At 39.9% G+C, this 21581-nt stretch overlaps 1 protein-coding gene across 2 annotated transcripts in view; it reads right to left on the bottom strand.

The window, feature by feature from the left end:
- Positions 1 to 4830: 4830 nt before the first annotated feature.
- The window catches only part of mef2ca (myocyte enhancer factor 2ca), a 38022-nt gene continuing 21271 nt past the window's right edge, over positions 4831 to 21581 (bottom strand). Inside the window, exons 5-11 of one of the 2 annotated variants that reach the window (XM_047372808.1) lie at positions 13174 to 13317; positions 12908 to 13094; positions 11208 to 11252; positions 10929 to 11083; positions 9976 to 10087; positions 9779 to 9902; positions 4831 to 9549 (exon numbers count right to left, since the gene is read on the bottom strand). In XM_047372808.1, the coding sequence (XP_047228764.1) occupies positions 9198 to 9549; positions 9779 to 9902; positions 9976 to 10087; positions 10929 to 11083; positions 11208 to 11252; positions 12908 to 13094; positions 13174 to 13317 (1119 nt within the window). In that variant the 3' untranslated portion in view covers positions 4831 to 9197. The remainder of the gene's footprint in view (positions 9550 to 9778; positions 9903 to 9975; positions 10088 to 10928; positions 11084 to 11207; positions 11253 to 12907; positions 13095 to 13173; positions 13318 to 21581) is intronic. The other variant, XM_047372809.1, reaches the window with a different exon arrangement.

Here is a 21581-nt window from a genome sequence, read left to right as displayed (position 1 = left end):
AGGACATGACCATCTATAGGAATGCAGGAAAAACATTCGGAGGAGGTTTATCCATTATCAGCGGGGTAGATAAAAGCACTAATGGGGCGTCTCAAAGGCAGTTTTCAGTCCTGGAGAGATTGGGACGAGCTGTTCACAGATGCTCTGATCCCTCTCTTTTAAATTGACTCATAAGAACACATTACTCTTACATTACAACACACACACACACAAATGATGAGAGGTCACATGAAAAATGTTTTGGCCCTGTTATACAGTCTCCTTCTGTACAGCTGATAAACAGAAACTGGTTTGAACTGGATGGTGAGACGGAGAGGCAGCGGAGAGGAGAGAATGGCATGGCATTGTTGCAGCAGCAAGGGAAGAAGAAAAGGTCTGGAAAAAGAAATACCACACAGCCTAACACAAAGAAACAACTATACATGTAAAGCAATGGCACCTATAGAAAAAAAATATTTTTATGGAAAGCTTCTACAAAGATATGCAGAAAAGGCTCTTTATACAATATTATCCGGCAGAGTTTAAGCATGCATGTTTACCATTCACAGCCCAGTTTGTCCCATTACAACCACAAACGTTGGTGTATTTTATTTATTTATTTTTTTGCAAAGGATTGAAGGTTGTCATACAGAACATTCAAAGCATTTGAACACTGCTAATCTCATTCACCCATCAAACCTCACTACATTCACATGCTAACAACAGGGTTCAGTGTGTTGCCCAAGGTCACTGTGTTATGTGGCTGGGGAATACTGCAATTAGACTCACAACCTTCTGATTGCCAAACAACTACTCCTCCCCTCAGCCACAGCTTGCACAAAGAAGTGTGTAATCCTGAAGCTGAAGGAAAATGAGAGATCACTTTCAAATTTGTTTTACAAAGAAAAGTCCAAATAGTGTGGCTTGCATTTATTTTGAGCCTCACCCGGTCAATACTTTGTAGAAATACATTTTGGTACAGAAACAGCAATGGTTTATTGGAGATTGTCTCTACTAGAGTTTGCGATCTAGAGACAGTAATTTTGGCCCTGCAGCGAAATTATTAAATAATTGTTCTTAATTGGACTTATCTCTGGACTTTGACTGGACCATTGTAACACGTGAATATGCTGTGATACTGTATATCAATTGTGTTGTAGCTCTGGATGTACAGTGTTTAAAGTGTGTTTAGGGCCATTGTCCTGCAGAAAGGTGAATCTCACCTCAGTCTCAAGTTATTTTAAGCCTCTTAACATGTTTTCTTCCCTCATTTCTTATTATTTAGCTCCATCTATCTTCTCATCAACTCTGATCAGCCTCCCTGTTCATGCTAAACAAAAACATCCCCACTGCATGATGCTCCCATGACCATGTTTCACCATGGGGATGATGCGTTAAAGATGATGTGCACTATTCTTTCACATATGGTGTTTTGCATAAAAAATCTTAGCATAAACAATCTGTAAGATGCTGAAAGCATGAGATATTGTTTTAAAACCCAATTCTGCCGTAAATCTCTCTAGATCTTTCTCGTTGACCTGTCTGATGCGTTCCTTGGTCTTCATGAGGCTCTTTGTTCACTAATGTTCTCTAGCTAACCTCTAAGGCCTTCACAGAAATGCAACCCACAGATTTTTATTTGTAACACATTTTGAAAATCATGCTACATTTTACTTCTACTTTGCAGTAATATGCTTCTTGTATTTGTGTGCCATAGAAAACCCCCAAATCCCTGCAAACAACCCCTAAAAACAAGGTTTTTGTAGATTAATATTCCATCCTTTCTTCTTGTCAATGACCTTCAGGAGATGAGTTCCTCAGTCTATAAGATAAAAATGGAGCTTTCTGGTCTGATGTTTGGAAAACACAGACAACTAGGCCGGGTATAAGCAAATTAGACCAACATTGTCAACTCTTTGGGAACAGGTTGGCATCTTGTTGGAGCATAAACAAAGCCATATGCAGCAAATGTAACCAAAAACTACAACTTTGTGCAAGTGAAAGGAGCAACCCCCAGCAAATACCATCACAGCTCAAAAACCAGCTGGAGACACAGAAATCACAAATAGAAAGTGTACATTTGTGCAAACAAAAACTCAGATTCAGATTTAAAGGATGTTTGCAAACAGTGAAAATTCAGCATTCCTCTATTTTAGAACATTGCATTTTTATTTGAGTCTGAAATGTGACTTTTTTTTACGAAGGAAATAAAATATTTGCTGTGAAGTATTTTGCACAAATGTATTTTCCAACGACAGCAGCTCAACAAGAAGTTGCCCAGGGGAACACAAAGAGGAAATTGGGACAAACAAACACAACAGCCTTTGGAAAGCTCAACTTTTAAAATGCGAATTGCTTTAACTGTTTACATGTTTGCTGAACAAGCAGAGTCAGGCATGTATACATGAACACACTGTTCACTTTCACGCAAGGTACCCAGCAGGAATGTGGGCTGGAAGCCAACTCACAGCCTGTCCTTGACGGCTTCTAAACAAAGCTTTGGTTGGAGCGCTGACGAGCCCGGTCCTTTGACTTCAGCCGTATACTCAGTCTAGTTTAAAGCCCTGCACGCATTACATGTAGACACACAATGCATTCTTCTGACTGCATCCTCTTTTATGTGTAAAAATTACAGAACAATTCTATTTTAGATCCTTTCATCAACAGGCATTCTGATCGGACTGTACACACTTTCAGGAATATATATAGGCAGCATAGGTACCCTTTGAGATTTTGACTAAATCTATTGAGAGCTCAGTGCTAAACAAAGATCCTTCTTCCCTGTAAATATAATCAATCCAACTGGATGCCTCTTGCATGTAATAGTATGATCTGAACACATTACTAGAATCCTGATTCAGCAGGGCCCCCAAAAGATATTTCTGATCTCTCAAACTTGGAAAACTGTCACTGAGCAGAAGCTGATGCAACTTAAAAGGAACATATGCAAAATTCACTTTTTTAGCCTTTAAATATATTTTGTTGTGGACTTGGAGTCTGTAGGAGTGCTGAAAAGTTGAATTTAGTCTCTCCATGTGCTGCATAGATATCTTTATATTTAGGTTTGGTCATATTTTTCAGTCCTTTCAGTTTTCTCTGTGATCTGTTACGTTTTCCCAACTGTCAAACAGTTCTCAATAACCAGTAAGAACGGAGGAGGCTTTCAGATAAGACAAGGATATCTTTAAAAATCAAGAGATGTCCAGGTTTTATTTTGAGAATAAGACCTTACCTGAGATGTTTAAAAAGAAATTGGCATTTTTATTGCATAGAAACCTTTCTTTTTGTGATTTCCTTGGAGTGAAGATTGGCTGGTTTTAGGTGACATTTAAATAAGGTCAACCTTAAATCAAACCCGTGGTTACCAAATACCTTTTCCATCCAACAAATGACAGGTTAATTGAAAGTCACCAGACTTTAATGAGGAATACTTAAGCATCAGATGCAATTTAGTCTTTCACCCTGCTGTTGAGTTTGCCTCAGCTCATGACTCCACCTAGTGTTCAGTTCTTTTAACTCTTACTCCATTTATCATCCATTAAATATGAAAAGGGAATCAATTTATGAGAAGCATCTTTTGCCTTTTTATGAGTTTTGATTCCAGTTGATATGAAGTTGGGCACTCTGGTGAGATTATTTGAGTTGTTTAACAGCTGCTGGTTCCTTTCTGGCTAAAAATAAACTAAAAACAGTTGATCCTTCCTCCTTAGATATCAGTTATCAGTATATTTGCTCAAACATGTTTGTCTCTCCCACTACACAGTTAAGTCCAAAAGTATTCATACTCCGGGTAGATTTAGATTTCAATGTATTACCATTCAACCAATAGGTTTATTTCTAATAGGAAATGAGACAGACGCCTCTCAGAAGACAATGAATCTTTGTAAACAGAGCATGCATTTTGAAAAAAAATTTTTTTAATGATGTATTAAAAAATGTCAAAATGTATTTATACCTTTCTCAGTAATCATGGGATTCATTATTTCCATTGCAGCAATCACACCCTCATATTTGCTGACCAGCTTTTTGCAAGTTTTTAATTGTATTAATGAGAACTAAATCATCCAGAGGTTTTACTACTAGAACAGGTTTTCTTCGAGGATTTTGCCGTATTTAGCTCCATCCATCATTCCCATCAACTTGATCGGCTTCCCTGTGCATGCTTAAGAGTCCCCTCAACATAATGTTGCCACCACCATGTTTTATCACAGGGATAGTTTTCAAGCTAAAGTGAGACAAGAACGTTTTTGCTACACAGTATTTTACACGCAAGGCCAAAAAGTTCAGTTTGGGTCTCATCTGATCAGACTATGGCGCTCCACGTTTGCTGTGTCCCACACATGGCATGAGACAAACTGCTAACTGAACTTCTTCCTACTTTCTGATTTGTGGAGTGCACCACTTATTGCTATTCTGTTAACAACCTGAGCTGGAAATCCTCTTGCAAATGTACTGCAGAATTTTATTTGTAAAACTATTTTGAAATGATGTATCATTTTCCTTCCACGTGTTAATAATGCACCAATTTTGTTTGGTCTAAATCTCAATTTTGTGGTTGTAACATGACAAAATGTGTCTGTAAAAAGACTAATGCAACATAATGTTAAGCAGGTCTCAATGTCATAAGTTTATTGAACAACTGATAAAACATTCCTCGTGTTTCAATAGAACAATAAAGAGCAAACTGTCGGAATTTTAGTCCTGTTTTAGTCTATTTAAGCTGTTCATAGAGAATTTACTATCACCTGTAAATTTGAACTTTAAATAACCAGTTGCAGCAAGTCATAGTGTGTGTTCCTGCAAGGACGGAAAAACATAAAAACCAAACAACAAACCACACACACACACATGTGGAACATAACATGAGCATTTTTATTTTCTGCAAAATACAAACACTAGCACAGTTCTGAGTGAGGGAGATCTGCAACAACCGATGTGCACTTGGTTCATCGTTGTGTCAGGTGGCGACAAAAGGCCAGCTCATGCCGCTAACAATCTCTCAGTAGATCTAAGTCATGGTGACTGGAAGCATGTGATAAGGGGAGAATGCAGAACAAACTTGTACATTTGGATTTGTACTAAAGACATTCACTAATGTCACCAGCTGAAAAAAATTAAGCTATTAGCTTTATTAGTTTTTTTGGTACCTGACCGACATCTAGGCAGTAACTGGGTGCAGAAACAATCCAAAGATTCAGATTTATCTGCATATAAATGGGGCTTTTTACACTGCTTAGCTTATATTCTCTCTTCCATTTCAAAGCCAGCCTCCTATTTTACACCTGCAGTTAGCTGGCGCCACCTGGAGCCCAGGGATGAGCTCCTGGCTCATGTCCTTAAAATCTCTTAGGTTAGACGCCAAACATGCTTCCTGATAGATGGAGAAGAGAAGAACCTCTGCCGAGGCTCAGCCCTATGTAGTTAATAAACAGCAGTGTGTGTTCCTCCACCACTTCCTAAGTGAATTTTGATGCTGAGCAGAAAGAAAAAGTGAAGAGTGGCTGAGGGGTCGAGCTCCAAATATACAGTTTTAAGCAAAAATATTCAAATTTGAACCCTCAGCCACCTCTTTAACACACAGAAAAAAAAACACAACAAAAGAAAAACAAGAAAAACCTAACAGGGATGTTAATTACAGTCCTATGTTTTGTTTGAGTTTTTTTTGCCAACATCCTCCCCAAAATCCAACACGGCTGCATAAAACAGTGATAGCTGCAGAATTCAACTGTTTACTAGCTCTATGAGCTCTATGACATAGTTAAAGTAGGTATGATGTCATTTCCAAATCAGAAGTCCAACTTCCAGGGTTAATGCAAAGCACCAGAACTGAACATACTTACTAAGGCCAATGTTCTGCTTACGGTGTCTGAAAGTGTCTAAGATTTCACATTCAGACATCAGCCTACATCTGGAAGGAGCTAAAATGGCTTCTTTGACTAGTCCAGGATAGAAATACGCATCTGTTAGATTTTTACTTTAGGACTTCTTATATTGCAGCTAAAACCTGAATGATGGAAAGGATCGATGGATAGAAACAGGATCAAATTGGACTTTATGTAAATGAATCTGACTTTCTGATTTGATTTTACATCTATACATTAGTGTGATTTTATAGTTTCTACAGAACTGATATAAATCGGACCCGTTTGTTTTAAAGTGCCTTGAGATGTTGTGAATTGATTCTATATAAAGAAACTGAGCCAGAATTTACCCCTAGTGGACAGATTACCCAGTATGCATGCCTGCAACTACATCATTGCTGCAATAGGATATTCCTTAGAATAAACAACCTGAGTATCGACCTGCACCCCTGCAAGTCTTCCTGATAATTACCAGTAAGGTGAGCAGCTGTGTTGTTTATCACTGTGAACTCTCACTGGGTCTGACACCAGCCGTTAAAACTTTGGGCTTCCTGTTGTGTTTCTATCTCAAGTATCAGACTGGACTGTAGAGCTCAATGAAACATCCCTTACCTTAGTCTCTAAAACACAACTCTACAGGTTTGTGCAGCAAAGCATCTGTCTTCTGTATTTCTATGGCTTTATAACTCCTCGCTCTGACCGCGTCGCTCCACTATCCATATGTAAAGACTCACATTACAGTGGGAAAAGGCCAAAACTGAAACTTTACTTAATGAGGACTGGAAAGGAAACAGTGAAAGGGAACCACAACAGAGGAATTGGCTTAGCATGGAACATCTAAATATCAGTGTGTGGGTCAGTGAAGACATACACAGAAACTGGGAATAAAATAACTGCCCAGCCCATGTGCGGGAGATTTTGGCTTAAATGACTGGATTATTTAGTGAAGCCCCATTTGTACCACAGGAGCATGAAAAACAGAAGTTTATGTCTTGTTATACTTGGAAGTTGAAGAACTTAGTATAAGCATTTTTAGTGTTTTAGGGGAAAGCCATTTAACCATTCTAAAATAAACCTGAGGTACCCCAAATCCTTGTGGTTTTTAGTATAACAATGGCCACCAGTGGGCTCTAGATGGACAAACTTTATCAGTTTACTAAGTACCCTTACTACCCATTCTAAAATGGCCAAACTAACACTCAGTAGTTTATTCTAACCTCCCCAACAACCCTGCACCATTCCAAACCCTTTCTGAAGTGCCTTGAGACGACATGTGTTGTGAATTAGCTCTCTATGAATAAAACTGAATAGAAAATTGAATTTTAGAGACAAATATTGGATGGCTACAAAGTTTGAATAATTTACATTTTGATAGAAATACTTTTTCTTCTTCTTTTGCATTTTCTTAAAAAAACTAAAAACACATTTTAAAACAATAAAACTCCACATAAATATAGAGGAGACCAGCCTGACTGTGCTACTTTTCCTTGTGTTTATGGCCACTACAGTTCAGGGGTAAATGGAGAAGTTACTTTACTGCAATTACAAAGTTGGCCTCTAGATGTCACCACATTCCACTTGCCGGGCTTTCTGCATTAATCTGGTCTTTTTAGTTTAAAGTTTTACTGTCCCACCAGCGATGATTTCAGGTTACACCCAGCAGTCTGTCAGAACTAAGTAGTGGTACGTAGACATTCTGTAGTGGTTCATTTTCACAGTTAGTTTCTCAGTTTCCTGTCAGATCCAGCCTACACTGCTCCTTTTCACCTCCTCAGTTTTATCTATCTGCATTGTTTTCTTGTCACATGACTTTGAAAGCTCACCACAAACTGAGCATCTCAATATCAAGTAAGATTTATGCAACCATGCTGCCTAGACTCCAACAGACCACTCACCAACCATCAACACCTCTGCCTGTTCTCCAGCCTTTCGACTAACACAGAACCAGAAGCTTCTGCTAAAATCAGACAGGTTGCTGCTTTTTAACTTCCAGTCAGGTGGTTACTCTGTTAGTCGAAAATCCCCTTCTTGGCACCTACTCCTTCAATTTTTTCCTACTTGTTTCATCAGCTTATTTCCCCCTGAATTGATTCTTGTAATATTGTGCGATACATTTCAAAGCATTTGTTTGGACAGAGTGCATCAGTACAGATCCAGTAGCTTCACTGCCTAGAGTACCAGACTTATTCCCCTTGACCTTTTCTGTAGTTTGCATACATGATAGCACATGAGAACTTCACACACCAGTTGTGCACTTATTATCCCCACACTACCTAAACACACCGAAAACAAGCAGTAGATGTACACTTTCAGACCTCCCAGCGTAATGATGACCTCAAGCAAATTTCTCATCTATCAGCATTTAAAAAAAACAAAAACGAAATTCTCAAGATTCACAAATGTGTCAAAAAATTCTCGGGAGAAAGTTTGGGCTTTGATTCAATAAAGGGAAGACATGTTTAAATTGAGCTTTTTCCTCTACAGATTTAATGTATAAAGATGTGAACACTGAACTAACTTAACCCCGGCAGTTCGGTTCTTACAGTGCCTCGCACACACAGCACATAGGTCAGGGACAATTTTAATCAGAGAAGCAGCCAAGAGGCCCGTGGTAACTCTGGAGGAGCTTCAGAGAACCTCAGTTCAGGTGGGAGAATGTGTCGGCACAACAACTATTAGTAGGGCGCTCCACAAGTCTGCCCTTTATGGAGGATTGGCAAGAAGAAAGCTGTTGTTGAAAGAAAGACATAAGTCCTGTTTGCCACAAGTCATGGTGGAGAAACAGAAAACATGTAAAAAATGCTGCTCTGATGCTGTGTGTGGTGGAAAACTAATACTGCTCATCACCCTGAAAATCCTGTTCCCCAGTATAACATGGTGATGGCACCATCATGCTGTGGGAATGCTTTGTTTCTTAAAGTTTATAATTGGAACGTGACAAAAAGTGAACATTTTCTGAGTTTGTGACAGCATCAGCCTCTATCAAAGTCATGGTTGACACTGTTGGTTAGAATTTATTTATTACATATTTGGTGCATTAGCATCCCACATGGAGTTAATCTACTGCAATTTGCCAGATTAATAATAAATAACTATTTATATATCTTGAGAATGTTTTAACACACAGACTTGAGAATTTTGGTTTTCCAGGTTTTGTGTGCTGATCCTGACCTGTGGTGAAGTTTACCTGCAGTACACATTGCCAAACCCGCAGCGTCAAGTACATACCACCGTTAAACATAAAGCACATGCATTCAGTACAAGGAGAATATGATAATAATAATAATTATAATAATAATAACACTATATGGTAACTTTACTCGCACCCCCACCCCTGTGCCTGTAGAGCTGTTCCCATTATGTTGCCCAGCCTTCTGACAGCCTCATCCGTTTTACTGACGGGCTGTGACGTTCCTCCTGATTGTGCAGTGGCTGCAGTAGGAAGCTCTCGTTGCCGTGGTGATCCTCGCGCTCCTCGCTGCCTTCATATGAGCTTCCGCAACTGGACGCGCTGTCGCCAGGGGAACTGCCAGATTCGCGAGGCCCCCGACCACCACCGATGGAGTATCCAGCTGGGTTCACGCCTCCTCTGAGTCCAGCCCCGACCACAGCGATGCTCTGGTCTCGGGGAGGAGAGGCGGGCTCACACTTAATGTGGAGGTTGTGATGAACAGAGGGGACGTCCAGGTTTGAGTTCTGGCACAGGTTTCTGTGAGCAGGGAAGAGGATGTGTACATTTCAGGTCCAATAGCCCTTGTCATATAAATGGAACCATGAATCTTAATGAAAAAAATGATCAAATTGGACTTTTTTTTTGAGCTAAGCTTATATAAACTAAATTGTGTAAAGTTCAACCTTTAATTTGAGCACATTTATTTAATGGGCAGAATAGTTCCGATGATAGCAGCCAACAGGAATAAAAGGAGTGAAAGGCTCACCCCATGTGTCCGAGTGCCGAGTGCTGAAGATTCTGCAGCTGCTGCTGCTGCCAGCTCATCACTGATCCCAGACCCGAACCTCCAAACCCAGACAGAGAGGACAGGTCGCTGCCGAGGGAGAATTCTGAGAGAGAAAAAGACATCATCAGACATCTTCTCAATGAGACTGTAACAGCCTTCAGCTCGTCTGCGCTCACCTGAGCTGTAAGAGGAGATCGCAGATGGATAACCACCAATCCCAGAAGCAGCGATGGACACTGCAGGGGGCGACAGTGTCTGAGCAGTTTGGGAGAGATTTATTCTCTGGTTCTGAAAAAACGATAGTATGACTTTTAGAAAAACCAAACCAGATTAGCTGATTCTGGTGATCGGAAAAAAGTTAAGCTATGAGACAAGCTGCTCTGTAGTATGATGGCGGTAGCAGCTCCATCTGGTCTAAAGTACTTACAGGCCACAAAACAAATCAAGTTAATGACAAAAATAATCTTACTGTGTTTTGTTTTATTTTTACCCTCTCAGCAATAAACCTAACATGCAATATTTTATTGAAATTAATAAGAGTTGTCTGATTTTTGTTGAAAAGGGATCTTTAAATCCTAGCAGGAAAAACATGTTAGCCTCTGCTGAGCTACAAGTATGACATATTTGTCTCTGTAAATGCTTACTGTTTAATAAAGGTGAACCCAAGTCTTGTTTAAGAGTAAAGTCACTGGATGTTTGATATTCACTGTAAAATTCAATGAAAGTAAAAAACCTGGATAATAAAACACAAATACTTTTTGTTGTACCTAATATTTACATTCTCTAAAGATTCTGTCAGTGAGAAACCCACCTTAAACAAATTTAAAGTGTCCGTGTACTGACTGGCCAAATTTGTAACTTTGCAAGGCCTGCAAACGACCCCTGACTTTGGACAGCCCTGAATTGTAGCCAATTAAAATGCACTTCATATAAAATAGTAAGACTTCAAATATTATTTCATTTCACTGGTAGAGAGTCTTAGGCATACATTTCAACTGAATATTAAAGACTTTAAACTTTAAAGACTTTAAAGGTAACAAAGAGTTGAAATATTCTCTGGACATAAAAACTAAGGAGAGAAAGAAAACTCTGAGAATTAGAGAAGAGTAACTAAAGCAGAAAGACTCACAAGAGCTGGCATCATGGAGCACTTGTTGGAAGGTGGCATCAGAGTTCGGAGGTCAGGCTTGTGGCTCATGCCCATGTGAGGAGGACTTTTGTCCTGCATGTTTTTGCAGACACCGGCCGGGGACATGAGCCCGGGGGAGCTGAAGTTGCCGTTTCCTGTGAGAGATCATGAAGGATTGATAAACGAATCCAGTGTTACCTGAAGCTCACTCAGATCATTGTGAGTATGGTTTGGAACACTTAAAATTTGGGGATCTGAGGAATATGAAGACAGCCTTACCCACACTGGAGACCACAGTGTTTGGAAGATCTGAGCCCATCAGCCCTACAGGCAGATAGAAACACATGCAGTCAATTATCCAAGTCAACTGTCACCAGGTCACAGGTCTGAGGACCAGGGAGGACATTGTTGAGGCTCTGCTGATAATGCTTTTCAAGATGTCACTGAATATTTCATATGCAATTTATACATGTTTGTGGTCAGATGAGACCAGTGAAAGATATCCATTGTCATTTTATACGTCCATCCAATGTCATCTAGAAGCTTAAAGATAGAGCATGTTCCCCTCTGACCGCCTGAATCATTTTATAACTTTGGAGTTGAGAAATATTTATTGAACCGAATCATGAAGAAAAAAAGCTGACTCATAATCCCTCCTTGCTTATAAAGACTAAACATTTGGTCAATGGGCTTTTCATATCCAGTTTTGCCAGGATTACCTCCTACATTTTCTGTGTATGATTGCCTCTCTCACAACCTTTTTAACTTGTGCAGATAAAATCACATATTAGATCTGTTCCTGTTTTTAAACCAAAATGTATTTGGTTGATTTTTCATGCTCTTCTCACTGAGCAGAACTGTTTTTGGATGCTGCATGAGGTTTACGCAGTTTGCACTGATGGAAATTCCCAGAACCTTCTACATCAAAAGCAGAGAATGAAGAAAAAGACCCATTGAAGGGATGGTTCAGGGTTTTGAAGTGAACTTCTGTTAAGAGTTTCTAAGCAGCTATTATCTTGGTGACAGAAAAAGTTTTAAATGCTCGGTTCTTGATACAGGACCATCGCTGGTGGTTCACTGCCTTTTATGTCCAGTGTACTGGGCCTTCTCTGTAGCCGGTCCTAAACTATGGAATGATCTGCAGGTGTACATAAGGCAGGCATCCTCCCTGGCCATTTTAAATCTCTTCAAAACACATCCTATCTCTCAGGCTTTTAATACTTAGTGGGGTGTTGGTTTTATGTTGCTCTTATGTTGTTTTTATCTCAGTTTTATGTCCATGTATTTTTCCGTTTCCTTAATGCTGAATTGTATACTGGTATTATCTATCATTTAATTTGATCTGTGCAGCACTTTGAGCTCTGTGTCTGTTTTGCTTCATAAATAATGTTGGATTAGACTGGATAAACCAAAATGATGCTTTTGAGATTAGCGTGGAAGTAGAAGTCCCCTTTGGTTGTGGCCCCTCTTGAATTTGCTTCACTGTCCCTGAACAAGCTAATCTGGATTTAATAACAATAATAATGATAATAATAATACATTTTATTTGTATAGCGCTTTTCAAAAAACTCTTTACAGACACTTTACAGGAGTCAAACCAAATTAAAAGATCAAAACACTTAAGCACATCAAAGAAAGCAAGAGACTGAAATACATCAGACTAGACACTACCAAACAAATGATAAGAATAAGACAGGACTAAAAAAATCACACTTTAAAAGCAGTTCCAGAAAGGTGAGTTTCAAGATGTGATTTGAATGTGGATAGATCTGTAAAGTCACGGATGTGTTTAAGGAGAGAGCTCCAGAGGGTGGGAGCAGCTACGGAGAAGGCTTTTACACTAAATGAAGACGCCCAGAAAGGTAGTCACTGCAGGTGAGAGTTTAACTTTTTTATAAACTCTTTATAACCAAACCCATTTTCAAAAATCCCCTTCAATGGAAAAATACTTGGCTAAATTTAAGCTGATATAAACATACCTGCATTTCCAGTGCTGGAAGGCCGTTGAGGGGACATGGTGATTCTCTGCAATGATGAGTGTGTGATGGGCAGCAAGTTGTGATTACCTACAGTGCCCCCTATGCCCTGGTGAGAGTACAGCAGCCCGCTGGGATTGCTGCCTGGGATGGTCACCCCCATATCATAGCTAGAGGGAGGCAGACCCTGCTGGACGAACCCGAGAAGTGTTTTAGAAACTCCACGAAACAACACTATACACCCCAAAAGAAACAAGACATCAACTTACACAGATTCTCTGTCTGTTGATCATCAGATCGATGTCTTCGTTGAGTTTGCAGTACTTGTCGTCTAACTCTGGGCTCTGGCCAGCAGAGTCATCAGCTTCGATGTCGGGGCTTTCACAGCCATTTAAACCCTTCTTACGTAGAGTCTGGTGAAAACATAAAACACACTTGGATGAGTGTGTTGATTTAAACCTTTAAAAGAAACCAAGATTGAGCCTAACAGTTAAGGTACATAATTAACTTATTATTTGAACAGAACTAATTAAAACAAACTTTATTTAAAACATTAAGGTCTTTATAAATAAACTCTTCTGAATGTAATGGGTATAGAAAAAGCCCTTAAAACAAATCTAACAATACGGACCACATGAGGGCGCTGTCTGACAGATACTGTCACCAGTGAGACTTGGGTTGCAACAGAGTAGCAAACCTCCAAGTCAGTCAGCAGAACAACCAGTACACTCAGACCTGATCAATTGTTTCCAACATGGCAGAAGGACACGTGTGTGTTGACTCCTACATGTTTAACTCTTACACATGAACACAACACAGAAACATGTTCTGATGTGAATGAGTCCACTGTGTGGACCACATGTCAGTGTTGTGAAACATCTGTTCACACAAGTATCAGGTGATGATAAATGTATGTGTGGCCTGCTTCAGCACTTCACAGCCCATTAGTCCAGGCTGTCAGCAAACAGACACTGCAGCGTCTCCCAGTGGTTGAACCAGCCACACTATCCGACTCATCCCATCCATGTCCACTTGTTTCCCTTTACAGGGAAAGAGGGTGGAGTGTGGTGAGGCAGCTCCACCAATACAAGTGTGGCTACAGAGGGATGGCCGTAGAAGGCTATTTTTGCTCCGGAGTCTGTCTGAGCTTCTTGTTACCCCCCCCCCCCAACACACACACACACACACACGCACACACGCAATATTTAGCAAACCTTCTGGAAAAACGAAGTATTTCTCAGATCTCAGATCAAACACTGTGTTTTAAAGTGTAAAATAATCTAGTCCATTCTGACTAATCTATCTATTTAGGTTTTTATGCTTATCTAAGTTGAAAGAGCATTGAAAATGCTCCAGTTTCATATATCTCATCTGTTATAATTTTCCAGCTTTTATCAGTTTAATGGTATTAGCTGTTTTTAGCTAGGTACTATCAGATGCAGTGCAGAGTAAAATAAAGAAGCATAAAATAGTACCAAGTTAGAATCTGCTTCAGAGCTTCCCATTGGTTTAGAAATGCCCCCCAGCGGACTGACACACGTGGCTCACTACACCTATTTCTTTCCTTGAAGTAACATAGATGTTGTTTGGCTCAGAAAAAAGCACCAAACTCAACAACGGTGTTTTGTTAAAGTATAGACCTTAAATATCCACCAATACAGCCTTGTGTCCCACGGTTATTAACATTTTTAGTCTGAGTTGCTTTAGTTAGCTAACATCAGCTAAAATAAGCCTTGGTTGAGTAGCTGTTAGCTGTTCACCTTCCTCCACTACAAAGTCTGAAGGTTTATACTGAGTTGTGTCTGCATGAATATCAGAGGAGCATCTGCTGAGTGAGTCCAACCCTTGGCATGTAAACTCAGCAGAAATAACGACAACTTTAACTTCCAACTTTCTCTCTGACTTTTTATCATTCATGCAAGCACAGCCAAAACCAAAGAGACAGACGGTGGCTTTAAATTATGTCAATGGACATTCTGTCACATGAGACACATGAGTTAAAAAAGAAACGTGAACTTTGTTAGTGGAAAGCATTAAACTGGCAGAGCTTTGAAAGTAACGGTTGAAATGTGACCTAATGACTGACTTTCTAGATCAAATCTGACTTCTGACAAGAGGAAGAATTTAGAAAATGAGTTACTTTATTGAAAAGACTTATTTTGATGTTAGTGAGTGAGCGTGCATAACACCTGGAAGTGAGACAGCTAAGAATAAGGACGTACAGTAATATCAGAGCAGCCACCATCACCTCCTACATCCATTCAACCTCCCCCTTCCCTTTGCTTTTCCATTGATTATGCTTTATGGTTTTTAGACTCACTCACATCCCACCGCTTTGCTTTTCGTGGGTGGTCTCCCACTCTTCTACCACTTCCACACCAGATGATACTCCGGATGCATGTGTGCACCACTCGGTGTCTTTCTGTATGTGCTGTGATAGAGATGCCGCTCTCAGAACCGTGACGTTCAGCTTTTACAGAATCCCACAGCCACCGCTTTGTCAGCATACGGAACCCTTGCTTAAAATTAGACCAACTTTATTTGGAGACCCAATAAATAGAGCAGCTTTGTTTAATGGGTCCATGGTTTTCTAATAACCGAAAAAATGTTGGTTTATTTTTAAAGAAATGCTAAATTTAGCTGCCACCTACCAGCAGAAAAAACAATCCACAGGTGTTGTAAGGAACAACCAGTGGTCCAGCTCCAGTTAAATGAGCGATTCCCTCAATTTGAGTTGGAACACTTGTGCAAACAAACCAGAATAAAAAGAAAAGTTGGGTTGGGATATGTAATGTTCATGTAGCTCCACACCAGCTTTCATGTTGGTTTAAAAGTTAAGTCTTTAATTTCAAATTTTCATATAGATCGATTGCAAGACAATAAGTGTTGATGCGTTTAATGAGGTCATTTTAAACGTCCATGATGAGCTGTTGCTACATGTGCGTGTACACACACTCCTGCTGCTGCGCTGGTATGAACTGTATTAGTCACAAAAGGAAAAAGGAAGGATGGAAGAAGAGGAAGTTGTGGCGAATAGAACTCAGTCTGCATTTGCTTCTCTTTCTTTCCATGGCTTACACATTAAGTAACACACACTCACACACAGACAAAAAACACTCAGTCATTCACAGCAAACTTACAGTCTCCCACACTGGCAGTCCGTCATGGCTATTCTTAGCTGTGTTCTAGGTTATTTTTAGACCACTGCCGGTTTCCAGTCATTTAGCAGGGAGGGATCTCAGCCAACACAAAGGAACTGGAAGGTCCTGCGAGCGTCAGTTTCATCTGTTTCTAATCTGAAAACAGCATGGAGCTCAACACACACACACACACACACACACTGATGAGGCAGAGCTCAACCAAGCAGAGGAAGGTTAACAGAGTTACGGCGAGGAATGCAGAACTCCTCTGATTTAAAAATAGCAACAAGGTTCCCAGACTAAACAAACACAAAACAATACGCTAATAGTTATCTGGCTTGCAGCCTGTTCATACACACACATAAACAGGCGCAGGCCAAGAAGCCACATGAGGGCAGAAAAAGACGACCAAAACAAAAGAGCTTCTCTTTTACTGAATTCCTGTCTAGCTGGGTTTTGACTGGAGCCAAGGCTCTCCATAGTATCACTTCAATCCATCTCAAAAATTGTTTGCCTTTTTCCAGTCTTTAAAAATCATTTCTAAATTTGTTTTAAATTGAGTTACAAGACTTCACTTTTGGGGTAACAGAAGTCCTACATCAGTCTTACATGTGATCATTTGATATGCATTGTTAGACAACTTTGTGTGTAGATTTAAGGGTTGACAGAGCCCATACTAGGCAGATACTGGGTAAAATGGTCAATAAAGATGGGAAAAAGTCTAAAGAAAATGTAAAGCTTTCATTTAAAAGGACCACTTTCCCTTTAGCCAAATATCTACCGTTCCATCATCAATTCTAGTGAGTCCAGTTCTGTAGAGGGAAGGCAACATGGTTCTTTAACTCCAAAATGAGATGATTCAGAAGCACACTTAAAGGAACGGGCCCCTCACACCCGGTACTTCGTCAGCAGCAAATCTTGTTTCTTTACAACCATTACATTATGTAGTTTGATGCACTTTGCTGTATTATATTTGGTATTATTGTTAATATTTCTCAATGAAGAAGATAAAGAACGTACACTGACATTTGCTGCAAGCTTTACAGTGTTTTCTAACTATTCACACCACTTGAACTCTTTCAGATGCTGTCACTTTACTATCCAAACTTCATTGTTCTTAACTGGGATCATATGTGATGGACCAAAACAGAGCAGTGCAATCTGCCAGGTCATCTCTTTAAAAAGGCTTAAATTCAGTTATACTGGATAGAAAGTATCTGTGAACAGTCGATTTTCAGGTTGATTTAAGTCTGAACTTTGACTGGGATGTTCTAAGACATGAATATGCTTTAATCTAACCCATTCCATCCAAGCCCTGGCTGTGTGTTTAGGGTTGTGAGCCTCTGTCTCAGGTTCAAGTCAGCCTAGACTGCCTAGACCTGCATTTAGCTCCATTCATCTTCCTATCAACTCTGACCAGCTTCCTGCAGAAGGAAAACATCCATGTTTTATCAGGATTGTGTTAAGGATGGTAAATAGTGTTAGATTCTCTCCACAAAAAGTTTAACTGTGGTCTCATCTCACCAGAGAACCTTCTTCTGTGTGTTTGCTGTGTCGTCTACATGGCTTGTGGTAAAAAGCAAGAGACATATGGCTATTTTTCAACCACAGTTTTCTTCTTGGCACTCTTTTGTAAAAGCCAGATATGTGGTGTGCACAACGTCAAACAGTTCCTCTGTCGACAGACTTCTCCACCTGACCTGTGGATCTCAGCAGCTACTCCCAGATTACCTCTGTGAAATGTTCAGTGTGGCTTATTGTTTAATAACCAAACCCTGCTTCAAACTTCTCCACAGCCCTCTAGATGACCTGTCTGTGATGCTCCTTGTTCACTAACGTTCTCTAACAAAGCTAGATCTATACTGAGATTACATTACAATTACACAAAGGTGGACTCTATTTATTAATGGGGTGGGGGTTCTGAAAGCAATTGCATCAGATATTTGATGGTTGCTCAAAACATGTGTGTGTGTGCTCTAGAAAAAACTCAAATCCTAAGGGGTACACACACACACATTCTTGTTTTGCTATATGTAGTGAGGACCATGTGTTGACTCCCATTGACTTCCAGTCATTTTCAACCCTTTCTATGCCCTAACCCTGACAATAACCCTAAACCTAACGATTACCAGTGCATGCCTAACCCTAACCTTAACCTAAAGTCAATTCACACCTTAGTCCTAAACCTAACCTTTAGCAAAATAGGTCGTGAGGACCAGCAAAATGTCCTCACTTTGGTACAAACGGTCCTCAATTTGATGGTGAAATCGGGAAAATGGTTCTAACTGTGATGCCAAGACAGGAACACACACACACACACACGCTAATACACACACACACACTAATACACACACACACACACAGTCTCCATGTGTTTCTTGTTTGCTGGTAGCTTTTGATACTTGGCCAGCTCACACCGCTTTAGTTCGTTGATCTCTGATTGGATGATGGCAGGGATAGAGGTCACAGAGAGGCATGTTTAACCTTGCAGGTTGAGGCAATGGCACATGCCAAGTTGTTCCTGCTGTTAACTTGTATGTTAGAGCTCCACGTAGCTGGTGGGATACTACAGGAATGGTTCAACATGCTGTGAAGTGTACGCATCTCTCTGAGGCGAGATGAGGTCCCATAAAAGCTGCTTTCAGCTTATATCAAAGATACCTTCAGTCAGTGGTCCACTTCATTTATGACAGAAAACACGGTGCCACATCAAGCTTCAGGGGGTTTGTAATTGGTAGCCACATACAAATAAGTTGTAAGATCCTGGGTAGTTTTAAATTTATTTCACCTTCATTTAACCAACAAGGAAGTCCAACTGAGATCAGAAATCTCTTTTACAATGAAGACCTGTCCAAGGTACCAGCCATACAGATTAAAACTGTATAAAACATATATAACAATAAACATAAAAGTGTGAATAGAGAGCATATTTGCATTGAACGTAAAAATAAAAACAATACGCCAAGATTGAACACTACACTATCACTGAGCCTACGTTGCATACAATGTAAGATGAATCGCGTTTCGTTCCCCTCTCTCCTCCTCCACGGTTAGCTCGTTGTTCAAACTGCAGACTGACACTAGATATAATGTAGCAACATACTAGCCTATTGTAAACGCAGCATATTACTGTTATCTACACCCTTATTTGTGTTATTTCCAAAAAAGCTTCATTATAACTCGTTAAAATACAATCATTTTGTTTTTACCTGTTCAAAAGAAACTTTGTCAACTTTTCATCAGTCTTAAGCCCTTGTAGATCATGAAGCTCCCTCTATGCTCCATGCTCTTTTAAAGCATCTCCAATGTAAATTCTACTAGTAAGTTTTAAACCTCTCATGACAAGTTTTGTAGAGTGACTTTTACAAGGTCTAAGTTTTTTTTCTCTAAGTATAAAGTAGTTGAGGAATTAGTGACTATGGTCTATGTTTTGGTTACTCCATCGAGAACCTCCCGGCCGACTGAGGCCGCGTAACTCCCTGATTAACGCAGCTATCCAAGCTGACAAATACGCAAGTCTATTGGTCAAAGGTGTAGGCAAGCATCTTGGATGTACAGAAGAAGCAGGTATAAAAAACGGACAGATGGATATTAAGGGAATGACTGATAAGGGAAATTCCAGTACTCTATGAAGTTGTTAGATAAGTAGCCAAATTAGTCAAAAAATGCAATCAGTTTTACTTGCAGTTCCAAGCAACCTGCATGCTGGGGTAAATGAAGCATCTGCATACTGTACGGCGAGATTAAGTATTATTAGTGGGTTACTGCTGTGATATTTGGGTCATACATGGTAAAAGAGTGGTAAACGTGTGCATGGCATGTCAGAGCTGCGGCATTCATGAGACAAAATCGTTTGACATATCCAAAAGCACAGTGTGAATCTAGCTTATGTGCTGATTAAATTATATACACTACAGAGTCAAATACATAGTAAGGTGATGGTTGGGTGTTATTTTCCTATGGCATCTCATCTCCCAACACTATTAAAACAAAAGCCAGATACACAATAGTATGATGGGGGTGTTAGTTAAAAGTAAATGCGAGTAGAACCACAAACAACAGAAAATTATACTCAACAAACACAATGATCTGACACAGAGGGAGCTAAGGAACAGGGAGGAAGAAAACAGTGCATAGATTTTAAAGGTGATGCAGGTGGAGTGACAGCAGTGTGCGGCGGTAAATAATCCAGCGTCTGTGGATGTCCTGCAGAGATGAAGAGGCTGCCTGTACAGATTACTGTAATGAGCTAAACAGGATTGCGGTAGATTACAAAGGATTTCAGCACGTGTAAGCCGGCCTCTGACAGGGCGACCATGTGGTGGGTCGTGTGGAGAGAGAAGCTCAGGTAAATGCTCTACATAAACCAGGTGGGATTGCTGGTTAACATTTGGAAAACGCTGAGTTGTTGAGCAAAGATTTTTGAAATCACTATCCTGACCTTTGATTAACGTTGTCACAGCAGCGGCAATCACTTAGGTGGTCTCAGAAAAAAAGGAATAATAGTAAATAATAAATAAATAAAAATATGTTATGACACCCCTTGTTTAATATAAATTAGAAAACCAGAGGAAAGCTTTTCTATAATATAAATATATTAAATATGCTTGAGTCTGAGTTTCTATGCAGTTTGTTTATTTGGGGGTATTCTGCTTCCCTGTATGAAAACCTTCACCATTAAACTGAACAGCAGCGTAAATTCTCACTGACATTTTGAATACATTTTTAGTCAGTGAAAGTTTTCACCACTTCGAGGTACAGTTGCTGGCCTAAAGCTGAACTCTGTGTTTCGGATCATCATTCTGCTGGACTGTGACCTTTGCCTCAGTGTCTGTTTCTTTGCTGCCTCTAACAGATTTTCTTCCAGGACAGCCCTGTATTTAGCTGCATCCATCTTCTCATCAACATTCAAAATAAAAAACAAGATCTCCATCTTCCACATGTTTGCTGCAGGGCTCGTGGCAAACTGCAAACATAGCTTTTTTTCAGCTGTAGCTGCATTTTCATTGACCATCTAATTGCGCAAATTGTAATTCCGAAAATAAATTTGCTTAATGGAAACACGGCAATTTGGAAAAAACTCCCGTTTTTCGATAAAAAGTTTTTACGCTAGGATGAGATGGTTTTTGGCCGTATCAAAATTGGTGTAGTTCTCACAACTGTAATGGAAACACTTTTTTCGCATCACATGAGTTATGTGATCAACAGCCGGGTGTTACTACTGGCGAAAAAGACGAAGAAGATGACAGGAAGTAGTAGATCGATGATGTTATCATGAAAACAAACTTATTCTGTGTGATTTTAATTGCATTTCTTATTTAAGGGAAACACCACAATTGCAAAAGTGGGTTTTTTTGACATTGGCAGAATATCAATAAAGTGTTGCGCACATTTGTAATGGAAATGCGGCTAATGACTTTCTTGTGAGGGCCAGATTTATGGAGTACACACCTAACAGCTGTCCTGCTGCCAGCTTCTTCCACCGGAGCTCTGCAGCTCCTCCTTCACAGAACAACACACCTGTTAGACCTGAATAA

Source organism: Girardinichthys multiradiatus, chromosome 8, assembly GCF_021462225.1.
Source record: "Girardinichthys multiradiatus isolate DD_20200921_A chromosome 8, DD_fGirMul_XY1, whole genome shotgun sequence".
NCBI classification, from domain to species: Eukaryota; Metazoa; Chordata; class Actinopteri; order Cyprinodontiformes; family Goodeidae; genus Girardinichthys; species Girardinichthys multiradiatus.
The sequence above is the reverse complement of the archived record's forward strand: the minus strand, read 5'-3'. Positions and strand labels throughout refer to the sequence as shown.